The following is a 14,873-nucleotide window of genomic DNA, read 5'->3' as shown; positions in this document are numbered from 1 at the left end:
CACAACGCGTCGCATCGCGGCACGTTGTGAGCTTGTAGATCTGCTATTTTCAAACATTTTAGTACTTTTACTTTTGGTACTTTAAGAACATTTTGATGCCAATACTTTTGTACTTTTACTCAAGTAACATTTTGAATTCCGGACTTTTACTTCTAACAGAGTTCTTCTACATTGCAGTATCGATACTTTTACCTAAGTCAAACATTTGAGTACTTTTTCCACCACTGTGCGTGTGCGTGCGTGCGTGAGAGAGAGGAGACGGTGAGACTGTGAGTGCTTTGTTTATGCATGTGCTTGCAAGCTTGGCTTTATGCAAGGAGGGTGTGTGTATGAGTGTAGGCTACTTTGAATCTTTCAGCACTCTTTGCATCCTGTCACTGTCTTTCTCAGGAGGTGTTGTGAAGCTCTGCAGTATAGAGGAACAACTGAACCACCGTTTTACAACATTACTGAACAGGTAGGTGCAAAAAAAAAAAGATTTTACTTCTAATATGAAACTCTTTTCCTTATATAACTATTACAGGAAAGGGAGGAGAGCCATGTTTTCATTTGAGTTCAGTGATGTTTCAAAAAAACTTAAAAGGAACTCTTGAAAATTGCTTTTTTTCCAAAGTGTGACGCTTGGGGTAAAGATTGCATTTTATAATTGAAGAAGCCGTTTCCAAAATTGGAAGTAGATCAGATCAGCTCGTTGAATTAAATCTAAATGTGTCTCAACTTTTAACTTGAAAAAAAAGACCATTAAATAAATAAAAAAATACAAGAATGATTTTTTTTTGCTGTTGCACTGAGAACGTGGCTCTCACTCATTACAGTATGTTTGATGACTAATGCAAAAATAAAACTAAATGGAAAAAGTTGAAAAACTTAACAAAACAAGCATTTCAGGACTTTAATTTGGTAGTAACTAGTCACAATCCCAAGCTCTATGTACTGTATGTACTCATTGTCTAAATGCATGAGACACGACTATATTTCAGCTTAAGATATAAAGCATTATACGCAGTCAAATCATCTGTGTTAAATATCCTTTGTAACTCAGGGTACAAATATTTCCCTCTATTAAACACTCCCTGTTAAATTAACATTAAGGATTTTAGTTTATACTTTATCTAGAGTTAAAGCGAGCGAGCATTTCTTGAGTGGCATTCCTCATTAATGCCAAGCATGAAATTGAGTAAAGGCATCTGCCACTGAACTATTCTGTGGCTCAGGGGGATTCTGTCTTTCTTTTCACTAAGGTCTTCTTTGACCCGGGGGTCATTTTTATTTCATGGTTGCCAGACTGAGCTCTGAGAGAGTTGATGAGATGTCGGCATAGCGTTAAGGAAAATCACCAGGCATTCTGATGAGGCCTGCAGCCACAAGCCTATACAGAGAGGGAGTGAGGGGGGGGGCGAGAGAGAGAGAGAGGGGGAGAGAGGGGGGAGAGAGAGAGAGAGAGAGAGAGAGAGAGAGAGAGAGAGGGAGAGGAGAGATGGGGAGAGGGAGAAAGTCTCTCTCTCTCTCTCTCTCTCTCTCTCCCCCCCTCTCTCTCCCGGAGAGAGAGGGGGGGAGAGAGAGAGAGAGAGAGAGAGAGAGAGAGAGAGAGAGAGAGAGAGAGAGAGAGAGAGAGAGAGAGAGAGAGAGAGAGAGAGAGAGAGAGATAGAGAGAGAGGGAGGAGAGATGGGGAGAGGGAGAAAGACGGAGAGAGAGGGGGGGAGAGAGAGAACGGAAGAGGGAGAGAGAAAAAAATAAATGGAGGAGAAAAACACATCTTGTACAGACTAATTTTGGTCTGTTTGCGGCTGTGTCTTAGTAAGTGTGTGTGTGTGTGTGTGTGTGTGTGTGTGTGTGTGTGTGTGTGTGTGTGTGTGTGTTTGTGTGTGTGCGTGTGTGTGTGTGTACACCGTATGTGCGTGCGTGCGTCTGATTGAGTAAATGTGTGTGCGTGTGCTGATTGACTGAGTAAATGTGTGTCTGAGTGACTGAGTAAGTGTGTGTGTGCATGTGCATGTGCATGTGCTTGTGTGTGCATGTGCTTGTGCTTGTGTGTGCGCACGTGCGCACGTGCGTGCATGCGTGTGTGCGCGCGTGCGTGTTTGTGTGTGTGCATGTGATCTGTGGGTAATGTAGCAGTTTAGTTTAGTTTATTTGCACATAAATTTATAACAATGATAAAACAAAATGGAAAAAGATAGAACAATTTAACATTTAAACGGAAAGAAACAAAACTCAGAATCAAAACATGATGTGCCAGAAAGGCCAAAAAAACAAAACCAAAAGTGCTTGTCGGGTGGCCTTCCTTAGGAACTAAGGTGTCGATGAAAATATGATGAAAACATAGCAGTGAGGGTGCGTGTTGGAGTCTTAAGGAGCTGAAGTCATTGAGGTTGATGCATTCAGCTCGACATGCCCGTGCAGCTCTCTCTCCCCTCCGTGTTCCAGCTGACTCTATCACACCGGCTCTGCTATCACAACACTCGCTGCATGACGCTTGGGCGCGTTCCAAACCCGGTCGCAGGCACGGAGAGTTCACGGCTTGCAGGCATTTTCCTGTTCCACCCTCTCGCGCATGGACTGAACAGCAAGGTGTCTGCAGTGTACATACAGTAGTCCATCATACGATGACATGAGTCACAGACAAAGTACAAATCTGTCTTCTTAACCCACTTACACTCTAGTTCAGTGGTTCCCAACCACTTTTCAGGCCTTGACCCCCCAAAATAATCATATTTGTACTGGGGACCCCCCACCCTGACAAGCACTTGGAATTGTAGGAGTTGAGGCATTACATTTAGTTTGACTCGGTTCCACAGATGAATAACGTGAAAATAGCAGATCTTCATGCTCACAACACCCGTTGGGAGAATATAGATCCTCTATTTATTTGATTTCTTTCTCTTTCTTAAGTAATATTTGACAATTTTTTATAGTATAGTTTGTTGATTATGTTTGACACAGTAATGGTCTTTTCATTTAATTCTTTAGGTATTAAAAAGGTCTTAAAAGTCCTTAAATTGGGGGCACGGTGGCACAGTCGGTAGTGCTGTCGCCTCACAGCTAGAAGGTCCTGGGTTCGATTCCCGCAGGGGACGCTGTGGGCGTCATCAGTGCCCATACCCTAGGTGGGGTTGGCGAAAGGGCCTTTCTGTGTGGAGTTTGCATGTTCTCCCTGTGTCTCCTAGGGTAGGTAATCTCACAAAAACATGTAGTAATCCTGGTCACTATACTGCCTCCCCCTGGTCAGCCGGGGCGCCTGATGGAGGGGAAGGGAACTGGTTGGAATAACGTGTTCCTTCCACGCGCTACGTCCAACCAGGGAAACTCCCCCCTGTCAGGTGACAAGAAGGTCAGTTGGCTCTCATGCATTGAAGGAGGCATGAGCTCGGCCCTGGCCTCCCTAGGTTGGCAGAGGGAAGGTAGTGCCCAGGATTACATAGACAATTGGCACTGGGTGTAAAAAATAGGGTTACAAAATCGTGGGATAAAAATGTATTAAAAAAAAGTCCTTAAATTGTGACTTTAGAAATGTGCAGATACCCTGTATACACTTATACTGTATGTTTGGTTTGTTTACTGTTGAGTGAGAAAACAATGTTGCACATTAAGCAAATCACCAGGGGACCCCCCAAAATCATTTGGGGACCCCCCTGGGGATGATTTTTCGTCAACCTGTATGAATGAGACATAAACTATAATGCAAAGTTTTTATGCAAAATACTCGCCGGTGACAAGGCAATAGATTAGATCAGTGGCTCTCAAAGTGGAGTCCAGGGACCCTTATGGTTCCTTGAGATAGTTCCAAATGGACCCTTACAGACCTGCAACTCTGAGAGTGTACACAATGGAACCAAATGGAACCCATTTGGTTCTATTGTGCACACTCTCAGAGTTATGGGGGTCAAAAGTTTGAGAACCACTAGATTACAAATGTTCGCCCCTGGAAAATTCCTGCAAGAAAAGAAAAATGACATGCTCCAAGCTGGCTCGACAGAATGCTTTAATGTTCTTTGTATAATAAGCATTGGCTCATGGCTCAGGTTCATGATTCATGTGATTGCACCAGGCAGATCATTAAATGACCATTAGGCTACAGAAAATTGTCAGATAATTGGCAGCAATTTCCTCTATTGTACATTAGATAAGTGTATTTGATGTATAGATGCGTATACCTTACCACACATTCTATCAATCTGATAACTAAATGATCCTCCCTCCTAATTCTGAAGATTCCCCATCACCAGAGATTTTAAAATATAAAACAAAAAAATAAGGTTAGTGTCTTACCTTATTTTTTATTTTATTTATCTTAAAATTACAATCCAGTATTATCTTTATTATTATTATTATTATTATTATTATGGTGTGTGTATGTTGTATTACTGTTGTTAGTACAGTCTTGTGGAACATGCCACACCAACATTTCACGGCTTGTACCTGTATGAGTGACTTGATTCTTGATTCCTTGCCAAGCAGACAGTGACACCTTCCAAAAAGTACTGTTGAACACTATAGAGCTTTGGAGCGCCGGCTTAAACACTTGACCCCTAGGATCCGTACTCTGGGGGTAACGTTCGCCAAAAATAGCTGAGCTCGTAGATCGGCTATTTGATGTGGAGGGGAAAGAAAGAGCAGACCAAGTACAGAATGAAGGGTCAAGTTTACTAATTATTGACTGAAAATACACATTAACATGAATCCAACATACTGTGCTGATGATAGTGCTGTCAAACATGTCTATGAATCCATCTATGAAATCTATGAAAAAGTTTAATATATATAGAGAGGATCCCTGCTTCATCTCTCTGTCAGCTAAAGGCCCGTTCAAAGTCCCTAGATGGGTCTAAAACGTGCGTCAGGGGGTGAGGGATTCCGTCCGTTCTTTACGGACGCATGCATAGTCGCTCACGTTATTTAGGGGTTATTTTATTTATTTTAAAGTGTACAGGCGTAATACACCTATTCATCCACTAGATGGCCACTAGTATGTACCGCCGTACCCATAATGTTGCCATGTCTACTTATTATAAGCGACTTTGGGCTTATTTTTCTGTAAAGTTGCTTGTAAACAAACAAGCAATTTTGTATTGGTGGTTGCGGTTTTATTTGGGCTTGTTTCTAAAGTGTAGTTGCTTATTTGGGCCAATTATTATTTAAACCAGTGATTCTCAAACATATATTGTAGATCTGCTATATCCTAGTCGATTATTTTGGGCTTGTTTTCATAGACCTGGTAGCTTATTTCTCTCACAAAATCTGGCAACAGCTACAGCTGGCATCAGCGCAGCTAACAACATGAAGCTAACATTGTAGCATCTAGCCAAAACAACGCAATAAAAGACACAAACTAGTCCACAAACTAGACAAAAACAATGGTTGTCTACAAAACGTGAGTTTCGACCCCTACTGCACTGTGCTATATTATTTGTGTGTGTGTGTTTAACTTGGATCGACGGGTCTAAGTATTAAGTACATTTACTCAAGTACTTCCACCAACGTGAATCTTTTTTTGGAGAAAGAGTACCAGAGGAAAACTTTTTTTCCTTATACTGCCAACGGGCTTCACTGGTACTACAGGCAACGTAGTTGAACGTACACGTTGGCCTGACGGTGAATGTCGACTGCACGGACGGAAATCCTGGAGCCGTAAGCGACGGAGGGGGAGACAAAAACGACAACGCAAGGAGCGCTGGCGCTCGTTACGTATCCTTACGTCCGACTATGAATGATACTTAAGGGGTCCTTCGGCCGAAAAACGTTGACGACCCCTGCTTTAGGTGTTACATTCGATTATGAAAAATGATTGAATGAATTGACCACTAATCCCCCTCTGTTCCAGTGTGTGAGAAATGGCCCCCAAACTGAGTGTGCTGCTCCTAGTGGTCATCGCCATGGCAACAGTGATGGCCCAGAGGCGACGCCCATCCAAGCCAGCCACAGACGAATGGAACTTCAGGGATGGCTGTGAGCTCCTCCTCTTCTTCTAATGTCTGTTTCACCCTGTGGAAGAAGCACACCCATTTTCACTTAAAGTATCACTTCACCCTTTTATCTTATCTTCATATAATTAGTCCTCACTAATGCTCATCATAAGATGGTACCATTTCCGTCTACTCAGTCTGTGTCTCATTGGTAGGCTGTGGACAGTTCAGAAACCTGCCTACCAGTGACAGCTTTGAGAGTGATTCCGAGCCAATAGAAACGACAGCCTTTAATTCTACAGAAGCCATTGTTCTTGAATTAATAAAACATAAAAAAAACATTTTAATTCTTGTTTGAAATGATCAAACCTGCTTACTAATGATGTCACAGGTAGGCAGGTTTCTGAGCTGTCCACAGCCCTCCTCTGAGACTGTTAGTGAATAGACGTAATTACATTGTGTAATGAGCATTAGTGAGGACCATTTATATGAAGATCGGTAAAGTGGTCCTTTAAGTAAAAGTAGCAATACCACAATGTGGGAAAAGTAAACCCATTTCACGAGTTTTTTCTTATGTTTTCAAAATGTGTCAACATCTTTCAAAACAAAAATGCTGATCTACAAAGCATCACAATGCAACAGGTAGTGAGCTTGTAGATCGGCTATTTTCAAATAGACACAGTATAAAATAGGGCTTAATTGATTTTTTAAATGAAAAATCTAAATCTAAAAAAGTAGCTTGCAACTAAAGTTTTCAAATAACTGTAGTAAAAAGTAGAAGTATAAAGTATATACTCAAGTAAAGTAATACTTATAGTACTTTAGCAAATGATACTTTCCACCACTGGCTCTACCCTGGGTTAAAGGTCAAGCTCAGGGCATAGGGTGAAACCACTATGATGAAAGTGAGCAAACAGCCAGCACACAATGTCCTTTTCACACGGACAGAGCAACGCTCTGAAACCGCTATGATACCAACAGCCAGTTACTGTCAAATGTTATGGGCCGTTCACACCGAGCACTATAACTATAACTATACAAATATAGGTTTACATTTTTTTCTAAATTCAAGGGCATGGCAGAGTCCACGGTCTACACCGCAACTATAACAAAGACAATGGTGAATGATATAGTTATATTTTATCTCTATAGTTATAGTGGTTGCTGTAAACGGCCCTATACACTGTGAAACATTCCAGACCAAGACCTGAGCTCCGTTCTGCCATGTCTGTTAGAGCCTGACCCATGTCACATTTTTGGGTTCAATGCTGATGCCAATCCTAGACCACCTATTACCGATGATTTGACCGATATTTTGTAATAGAAAAACCTAGATTTGATTGAAGTTTCTATTTGAGAACATTTGACTTATAAGTAAACAGAAAATATAAACACAAATAACATTTTGATAGATGCCATTTAAAAATAATCAAGTATAGGCCTACATATATATTATATCGTCTCTGTCTCATACCTCCAAAACTGTTACTTTTCAAGATTCAAATAAAAAAATAGAAAAAGTTGCAGATCTACAAGCTCAAAACCCGTCGCTTCGCACCGCGTTTCGAGCTTGTAGATCTGCTACTCTTGATGCTTTTGTGTTTCTGCCCGACAGCAACGATATAAAAAATGTCAATGTATGAAAATGACATTTAACATTTATTTTACAATGAACAAGCAAACACGTAATTATAAAATACAAATACACTGACCTCTTTGTGGAAGCTAATGGGAATCCTAATTAAGACTAAAGATCTACAATCTCACAGCATGTCACGGTGTAACACCCGCCTAATGACATGCCCAAAGTAGGGACGTTGTTAAAAACGATACCCATAAAAAAAGTAAAGTAATTGCTGATATCTAAGCCAAAACTGCCTTTTCATCAGAGCATCATGCATCATGCAATCCCATTGGCACTGTACCATGACTGAGGACTTTTGGCATGACTTCAACTTCATATTTTCCATAGACTGTTTACAAGTCTGTAATTCTTGGCAGAGCATCCACAGGGTTATATAAAAAAAACTACAGTAAATGTTTAATTGTCCTTTACAGTAATGTGTATGAAGGATATTTCTTCTTTAAGCCTGATGGCAAATCAATCATTTATTTACCATCAGATGGATGGTTATTCATTTTGGACAGAATTCAAATAGTGCCTAGTGGACTATAGGCACTATTGATTACTAGACACTTGTTGCTTCCATTTACTGGAATCAGCATCTGAAGTTTCTCTTTCTCAGAAATCACTTTCCGTGTCCCTTCCTGTCTATACGTTTCTTTCTTTCTTTCTGTCTTTCTTTTGTCCATCACATCCCTCCCTCCAGCTGAGAAGGTAAACATGCGGGGCGTGGCCAACCTGACGGAGGTTCTGGACAACTGGAGGTTTGACATCCTGACTCAGATGAAGAACCTGCTGCAGAACGACCACCAGTCCGTTCTGCCTGACTACTCCAGGTCCTCCACTCTCTCATTTGTGTCCACAGTTCATTAACCCATTAAGACCGGGAACGCATCTGTGTGTCATTTTTAGACTTCTTTGAGCTATTCAAAAATAGCAGATCTACAAGCTCATAGCTATGAGCTTGTAGATCTGCTATTTTTGAAAAATCGTGAAAATGTGTGCAAATCTTTGAATATTTATATTTTTAAGCGAACATCTGTCATTCAAATCTTTGCTTCTGGGGTATTCTACAAATGTCTTCTAAATCCTAACAGTTTTTTTGATGTTGCTGTATATCAGTGGTTCTTAAACATTTTTCATGTGAAGGACCCCCAAAATGATATGTATAGTATTTGTCCACGGACCCCCCCCCCCCCCCATCTCAAAATATTTAGTTCCAGGGACCACCAGAAGCAAAGATTTGAGTTAAAAATATTCTCTTTAAAAATATATATATATTCAAAGATTTGCACCAATTTTCACGATAAAAACAAATTAGCAGATCTACAAGCTCATAATGCGCTATGAGCTTGTATATCTGCTATTTTTGAATAGCCAAAGGAATCAAAAAATGACACACAGATGTGAAGGGTTAAGGACAAATTCTAGTTTGACTAGCGATGTTATCAGCTTATGCCAGCTCAGTGAAAAACACGTCACGTTAGGTTAACCACTTAAACCCATACTTCTTTGACCTCAAGGGGTTAACTTGGTCCCCAACTTTGTCCCCCTCTACACTGACGCCTCTTTGTTGAAAATTCGCCTCCGAATAGGGATGCTAGGATTCATGTGTTAAAGCCTCGCTTACTGCATTTCAAACTAAAACTGCAAGTCACTTGAAGTGACCTGAGCTGTTTTTGGAAGTCGACTTTCCCTGTGCACTGTATAAATAAAAGTTCTGTATTAAAAATTGTCCTTGAGCACAGGTACAAAAAGCTTTTGCGTCAAAATATGCTTACAGTACCAAACATAAAAGTACTCATTATGCAAAATGGCCCATGTCACAATCATGCTACTGGATTTGAATTAGTACTGTGCATTAATGTGTTCATCACTTTAATGTTGCAGCTGGTTAAATGTGGGGATGATTATGTGCTTGGGTAGCTTAACATAATAATATATCATAACTTAGGATAAGTAAATGTTTGTTTTGTATTAATAATCTAAATCTGCAAAGTAACTAGTAACTTAAGCTGTCAAATAATTGTAGTGGAGTAAAAAGTACAATATGCCTTGTATAAAAAAAAATGTAGTACAGTACAACATTGTACTTAAGTACAATACTTGAGTAAATGTACTTTAATTACATCCCACCACTGAGAAAACCAGTCCAGCAATGGGCCTTGCACAATATTTCCCCTCCTATCCTTCGGGACAAAGGACACAGGTCCTTTTATACGTTTAGAATGAACAGGTTCACTGAAATTCTTTCACTAACAATGGAGGAAAAAAAATAGTTCCCACAGGAAGCTGGCGTTCCTTGAGACTGAAAATAAAGACAGAGGCTTTTCAGAACGCTGAATGTGTGGTCAGCGCAGACATAAGGAAGCAATTTCGACATCAAAATAGAACATGTCATTATGCAATGTGAAAAACAGGCAGGCCAGAGAGGCCAGGTTAAGTTTTACATGAGGAAATGGAGTGTTTCCCACCCACCACTTTGGTTTGGAGGTCTAGCCATCATCATATTCATGTTAAATAATGACTACTGGTCAAGAGATATTTATGTAGTTTTTTCCCCCTGGTGCACAGTAAAATCCTTGTTTATTTAACTCTGAGACAAACTCTGTACAAATGCTAGGTTAGATTTGTACACTGTGTACAAATGGATACATTAAAGGGGGAGTAAGTGAGATGCAGCCCCACAGCTTCCTTCTCAGCGTTAAACAACCCTGGTTTAAACTTGGTGGCAGATCGTATCGTGTCGTGCATCAAAAATAGCCAATCTAAGCTTGTAGATTTTATTTTCATTTTCGGTGTCCGACGTGGCAATACGCAATCAAGTATACACATCAGGCGTAAAGGTGGCCTTGCACATTAGCCTGAATCCAATCTAGGAACCCATTTTGTTTTTGCCTCTGGGGGCACCACCACATTTTTTGTGTAGAGACAGGAACTCGGTTTGGCTCCTCCACTTTCATAGTCCACTTCCTCCCGGGTGCTTCTGCGTTTATTCCTACTAACTGCAACTAACTAACTACATGTTTAAGGCAGTGGTGCTGACAGATTCTGCTGTTGAGATTAGCCTGAATCCAACTAGGGCTACAACTCTTAGCGATCATTCTATCCCATTGGTTTTCTTGATTAATCGAATAATTGAGAAGAGTGAGCTTTTATTTATCAATCGATTGACCACTTAAGTATTATTTTATACTTTGTTGCACAGCGCTGCCATGCAATAATTATGAAAATAGCAGGGATTGTAGATCGGCTATTTAATTATTATTATTTATTTCTTTGTAATGTTTTAACCCTATATGGTTGAGCGGAGTCCCTCAGGCCTCTATGCTAGTGTATTTTCAGTTTTCACTCTACATTAAATATCTTTGAAGAAAATAGCAGATCTACAAGCTGCAACGCGTTGTAGATCTGCTACTTTCTATGAAAGTTCTCCCTCAGAATATGGATCTTGGGGTTTAAGTGGTTATACTTTTCACTTATAATAATAACTCGCCCAAAATAGGGAGAGATTATTAATCAATTATGTTCATTTTTCGACTGTCTTTTTTTTAAGTACAATCGATTACATTGATCAGTTCGATTAACTGTTTGCACCCCGATAAATCTAACCACCCCCATCTTGGCCTCGTCCAATCAGGATCCAGCCGCTGTCCGAGGCCCTGGACGACCTCTACAAGGAGTTCAACGCCCTCAAGGCTCACCTGGGCGATCTGTCCGAAAAGGTCGTCGCCGTCGAGGCCTTCGTGGACGAGGTGAAGACGGAGCGCGCCAACACCCCCAACACCGCTCCGGCCCCGCCCCCGGCCCCCGCCCCGGGGCCCACCAGGAGAAAAGTGTTCAAGAAAAAGGTCCCCGTCTCATCGACATAGAGAGACCAACGGCAACCACATCCCTGTAACCCCCATGACAGCTGTCCCCGCTAGCATCTATACCATTGGTTCTCAAACTTTACTAATCCCAAGGATCCCCCAGTTTGCTATGTGTTGCCACCGAGCGCTATAACTCAGAGAGCGTGCAAACGTAACCAAACGGGGTTCCATTCGGACGCTCTCAGATTTACAGATCCGTAAGGGTCCATTTGTTTCCTAACGATCGATCATTTAGCTTTGAGGACCCCCTGGAACCCTCTCTCAAGGACCCTAGGGGGTCCCCCAGACTAGGGTTGGGATCTGGAACCGGAGAAACCGGATCCAACATTGAGGAACCGTTACCGGTTCCATCATATTTGGAACCGGTTTACCGAACCGTTTTTTATCACACTGTCAGAGCTGGTCTGCTATACAATTACAATACCGCTGGTTCTTTCAAGGACCATCGTAACTCTGAGAGTGTACAAATGGACCCTTACGGGTCCATTTGGTTCCATTTGTACACTCTCAGAGTTACAGACCTGTAAGGGTCCATTTGGTTCCATTTGTACACTCTCAGAGTTAGAGACCTGTAAGGGTCCATTTAGTTCCATTTGTACACTCTCAGAGTTAGAGACCTGTAAGGGTCCATTTGGTTCCATTTGTACACTCTCAGAGTTACAGACCTGTAAGGGTCCATTTGGTTCCATTTGTACACTCTCAGAGTTACAGACCTGTAAGGGTACATTTGGTTCCATTTGTACACTCTCAGAGTTACAGACCCGTAACGGTCCATTTGGTTCCATTTGTACACTCTCAGCGTTAGAGACCCGTAAGGGTCCATTTGGTTCCATTTGTACACTCTCAGAGTTACAGACCCGTAAGGGCCCATTTGGTTCCATTTGTACACTCTCAGAGTTACAGACCCGTAAGGGTCCATTTGGTTCCATTTGTACACTCTCAGCGTTAGAGACCCGTAACGGTCCATTTGGTTCCATTTGTACACTCTCAGCGTTACAGACCCGTAAGGGTCCATTTGGTTCCATTTGTACACTCTCAGAGTTACAGACCCGTAAGGGTCCATTTGGTTCCATTTGTACACTCTCAGAGTTACAGACCCGTAAGGGTCCATTTGGTTCCATTTGTACACTCTCAGCGTTAGAGACCTGTAAGGGTCCATTTGGTTCCATTTGTACACTCTCAGAGTTACAGATCAGTAAGGGTCCATTTGGAAGCCTCTATAAGACTCGTTAAAGGGAACCGTTAACGAATCGTTAAGACGGAATCGCTTAAGGAACCGGAATCATCGGAATCTTAAAGGATCCCATTCCTACCCCCCCAGACCCCACTTTGAGAACCACTGATCTATATTTCGAGTTCATTCTTATCTTGTTTGACGGTGCTGGCACTTTGAAGCTCTCTCTACTTCTATTATATTAATGAGATATTATCTACAGTATGTTTATTTACTTCTCGCTGAGCTCGGTGTGTGGGCTGCAACACTATGTCACTTTGAATTTTACGTTTCTCGGGACAAATGGAATAGTTAGCGTGTACAGTAGTGCGTAATACTTTCCGATAGATAGATGAGAAGTTAACTTTAATTGATTTGGATAATACAGTTTATCTGCAGGGTTTGTTTCTTGGGGGGAGCCGGGTCCATCCATTGATATTCTCCGGTTCGTCTGATCACTAATTATTTTTATCCCCGCTTCTGGTCACACAATACATATTTGATGTTTATGTTTGATAAAATCACAATTTAACAATATAATAACAATGTTTTATGTTAACCACATTGACCCGGGTGTCCCTATTTTGGGCACATTTTGTGTCCGAAAAGACTAGATGTTCAGGCCACTACATGGCCTTCACATCTATCATTGCTATTTGTTGTACAAAGAAGTATATAGGGCTGAAGTGGTTAAGAAAATGCCCACCCCCCTCCCTCCTATGTTTTTTATTATATTTTTTACAAATCAAACCCTGCCTATACTGCATAGTGCTTAATATACCAGAATGATATACTCTGTCCAGATCTGCTTGCCATATAGAAACGGATATCCTATTCCCTCTGCATGCATGGTGAACAGTCATTTATGGTGTTCAGGTGTCCTGGTGCATTGAATTAAGATACCAAATAAAAGCTTTTGTTGCATAACTTTGCTCTATCTCTTGTTATTCGTTTACTATATATAGTTTTATTAACGCAGGGGTTCCATGTAAAGGCCAAGCTCACAGCACGTCGCGATGCAATGCGTTCTGAGCTTGTAGGCCTACATCTGCTATTTTAGCTCAATTTATCTACATTTTTGAGAGAGAAAAAAACAAAAACAAAGACATTGCAATAATGAGATGGTCACAGACAGTTCTATTCTGACTTTTTTTTTCGTATATACATACAGTATACTGTATATATTTTAGAATTATTTGTCCTCTCATTTTCTACTTTCAAATCCCTTTCTCCCTGGTGCCCCCTAGTGGCTTTTGAGAGCCAGTGTCAGCCCAGGGTCATTGCAATCTTACATTTTGACATAATTTGGCACACCAGTGGTGACGACAGCTGAGGATATTTTATTGAAAGACAACAATACTCATCACCAGAACAGTAACTGAATGTTTTAATAAATCAATATGGTTTCAAGAGTAATGATTTTGGATTACAGTGGTGTACATTAAGTGTGAATATAATAGGCCTAATGACGGATGCAGGGAACCCTTGTCGATTTATTCTACACACATTCTAACACATACAGTATAGAGAATGCCCCAAATTAACTCATTTGTCTTGACATTAAATGGGAACGTTTCTAATCTGTCCTGCCTGTAATGTTATCAGGAGGACAGAAAATCCATGTAGTGTTAAATGCAGCTCAGCGAAGTGATGAAAATTCAAATGAAAACAAAAAAATATATAATATAATAGCAAGGCCTGAAGCCAGAATTCAGGGATACTGCTGAGAACATTTTTCTAATTAATAAATTGCTTAATGTACTTATTACACAGCCTCGGGCTCTTGCAGAATTCAAATCAAAACAAAGCTCAGTTTCTGCCACAGACATTTAATGAACTAGAGATGGTCTTGGTAATCTCTCTTGGAAAATCAATTACAGAACACTGGGAATGGATACAGTTCAGATGCATCGTGGGCATAACGCCCTAAACTGAACATTACTTGGTATCCGACAAGGCGTATCTGAAGTGTCAGCTGGGTGGGTGTTAGTAATTCACAGCTGCAGATGGTGCTGGCATGGCTTTTGGATTCTCACTGCAGATGCTGTTTTTGAATTTGAACTTTCAGACTGGCATCACTATATTGGGCATGTCATTCTAGGCCATACATGGGCAACTGGCGGCCCGGGGGCCACATGCGGCCCCCAGCTTCACTTAATGCGGCCCGCAGGTCAATCAGCTGATTTCAGCTGTTACAATTCCAAACATGCAAACATGGCCCGCTTTAATTACTTCAGTATTAGTAGCTTAATGACTAGTG

General features: G+C 41.1%; 1 protein-coding gene across 1 annotated transcript; it reads left to right on the top strand.

The window, feature by feature from the left end:
• The first annotated feature begins 295 nt into the window (after positions 1–295).
• On the top strand, positions 296–13,540 carry LOC308098820 (uncharacterized protein). The gene is made up of 4 exons (XM_080447269.1): positions 296–457; positions 5,823–5,947; positions 8,235–8,364; positions 11,169–13,540. The coding sequence occupies exons 2-4, from the start codon at positions 5,833–5,835 to the stop codon at positions 11,398–11,400; spliced, it is 477 nt and encodes a 158-aa protein (XP_080303395.1). The 5' UTR covers positions 296–457; positions 5,823–5,832; the 3' UTR covers positions 11,401–13,540.
• The last annotated feature ends 1,333 nt before the right edge of the window (positions 13,541–14,873 follow it).

This window comes from Gymnoscopelus braueri (genome assembly GCF_963280865.1).
Source record: "Gymnoscopelus braueri genome assembly, chromosome: 13".
In the NCBI taxonomy this organism is placed as follows: Eukaryota; Metazoa; Chordata; class Actinopteri; order Myctophiformes; family Myctophidae; genus Gymnoscopelus; species Gymnoscopelus braueri.
Note: the sequence above shows the minus strand (reverse complement) of the source record. Positions and strands in the feature narration are given on the sequence as shown.

Excerpts from the sequence above, each read along its gene's own strand:
- LOC308098820 (XM_080447269.1), top strand. The coding sequence starts at position 5,833 with ATGGCCCCCAAACTGAGTGTGCTGCTCCTAGTGGTCATCGCCATGGCA. Across the intron at positions 5,948-8,234 it reads ATGGAACTTCAGGGATGGCT|CTGAGAAGGTAAACATGCGG; the intron begins GTGAGCTCCTCC and ends CCCTCCCTCCAG. Across the intron at positions 8,365-11,168 it reads GTTCTGCCTGACTACTCCAG|GATCCAGCCGCTGTCCGAGG; the intron begins GTCCTCCACTCT and ends TCGTCCAATCAG.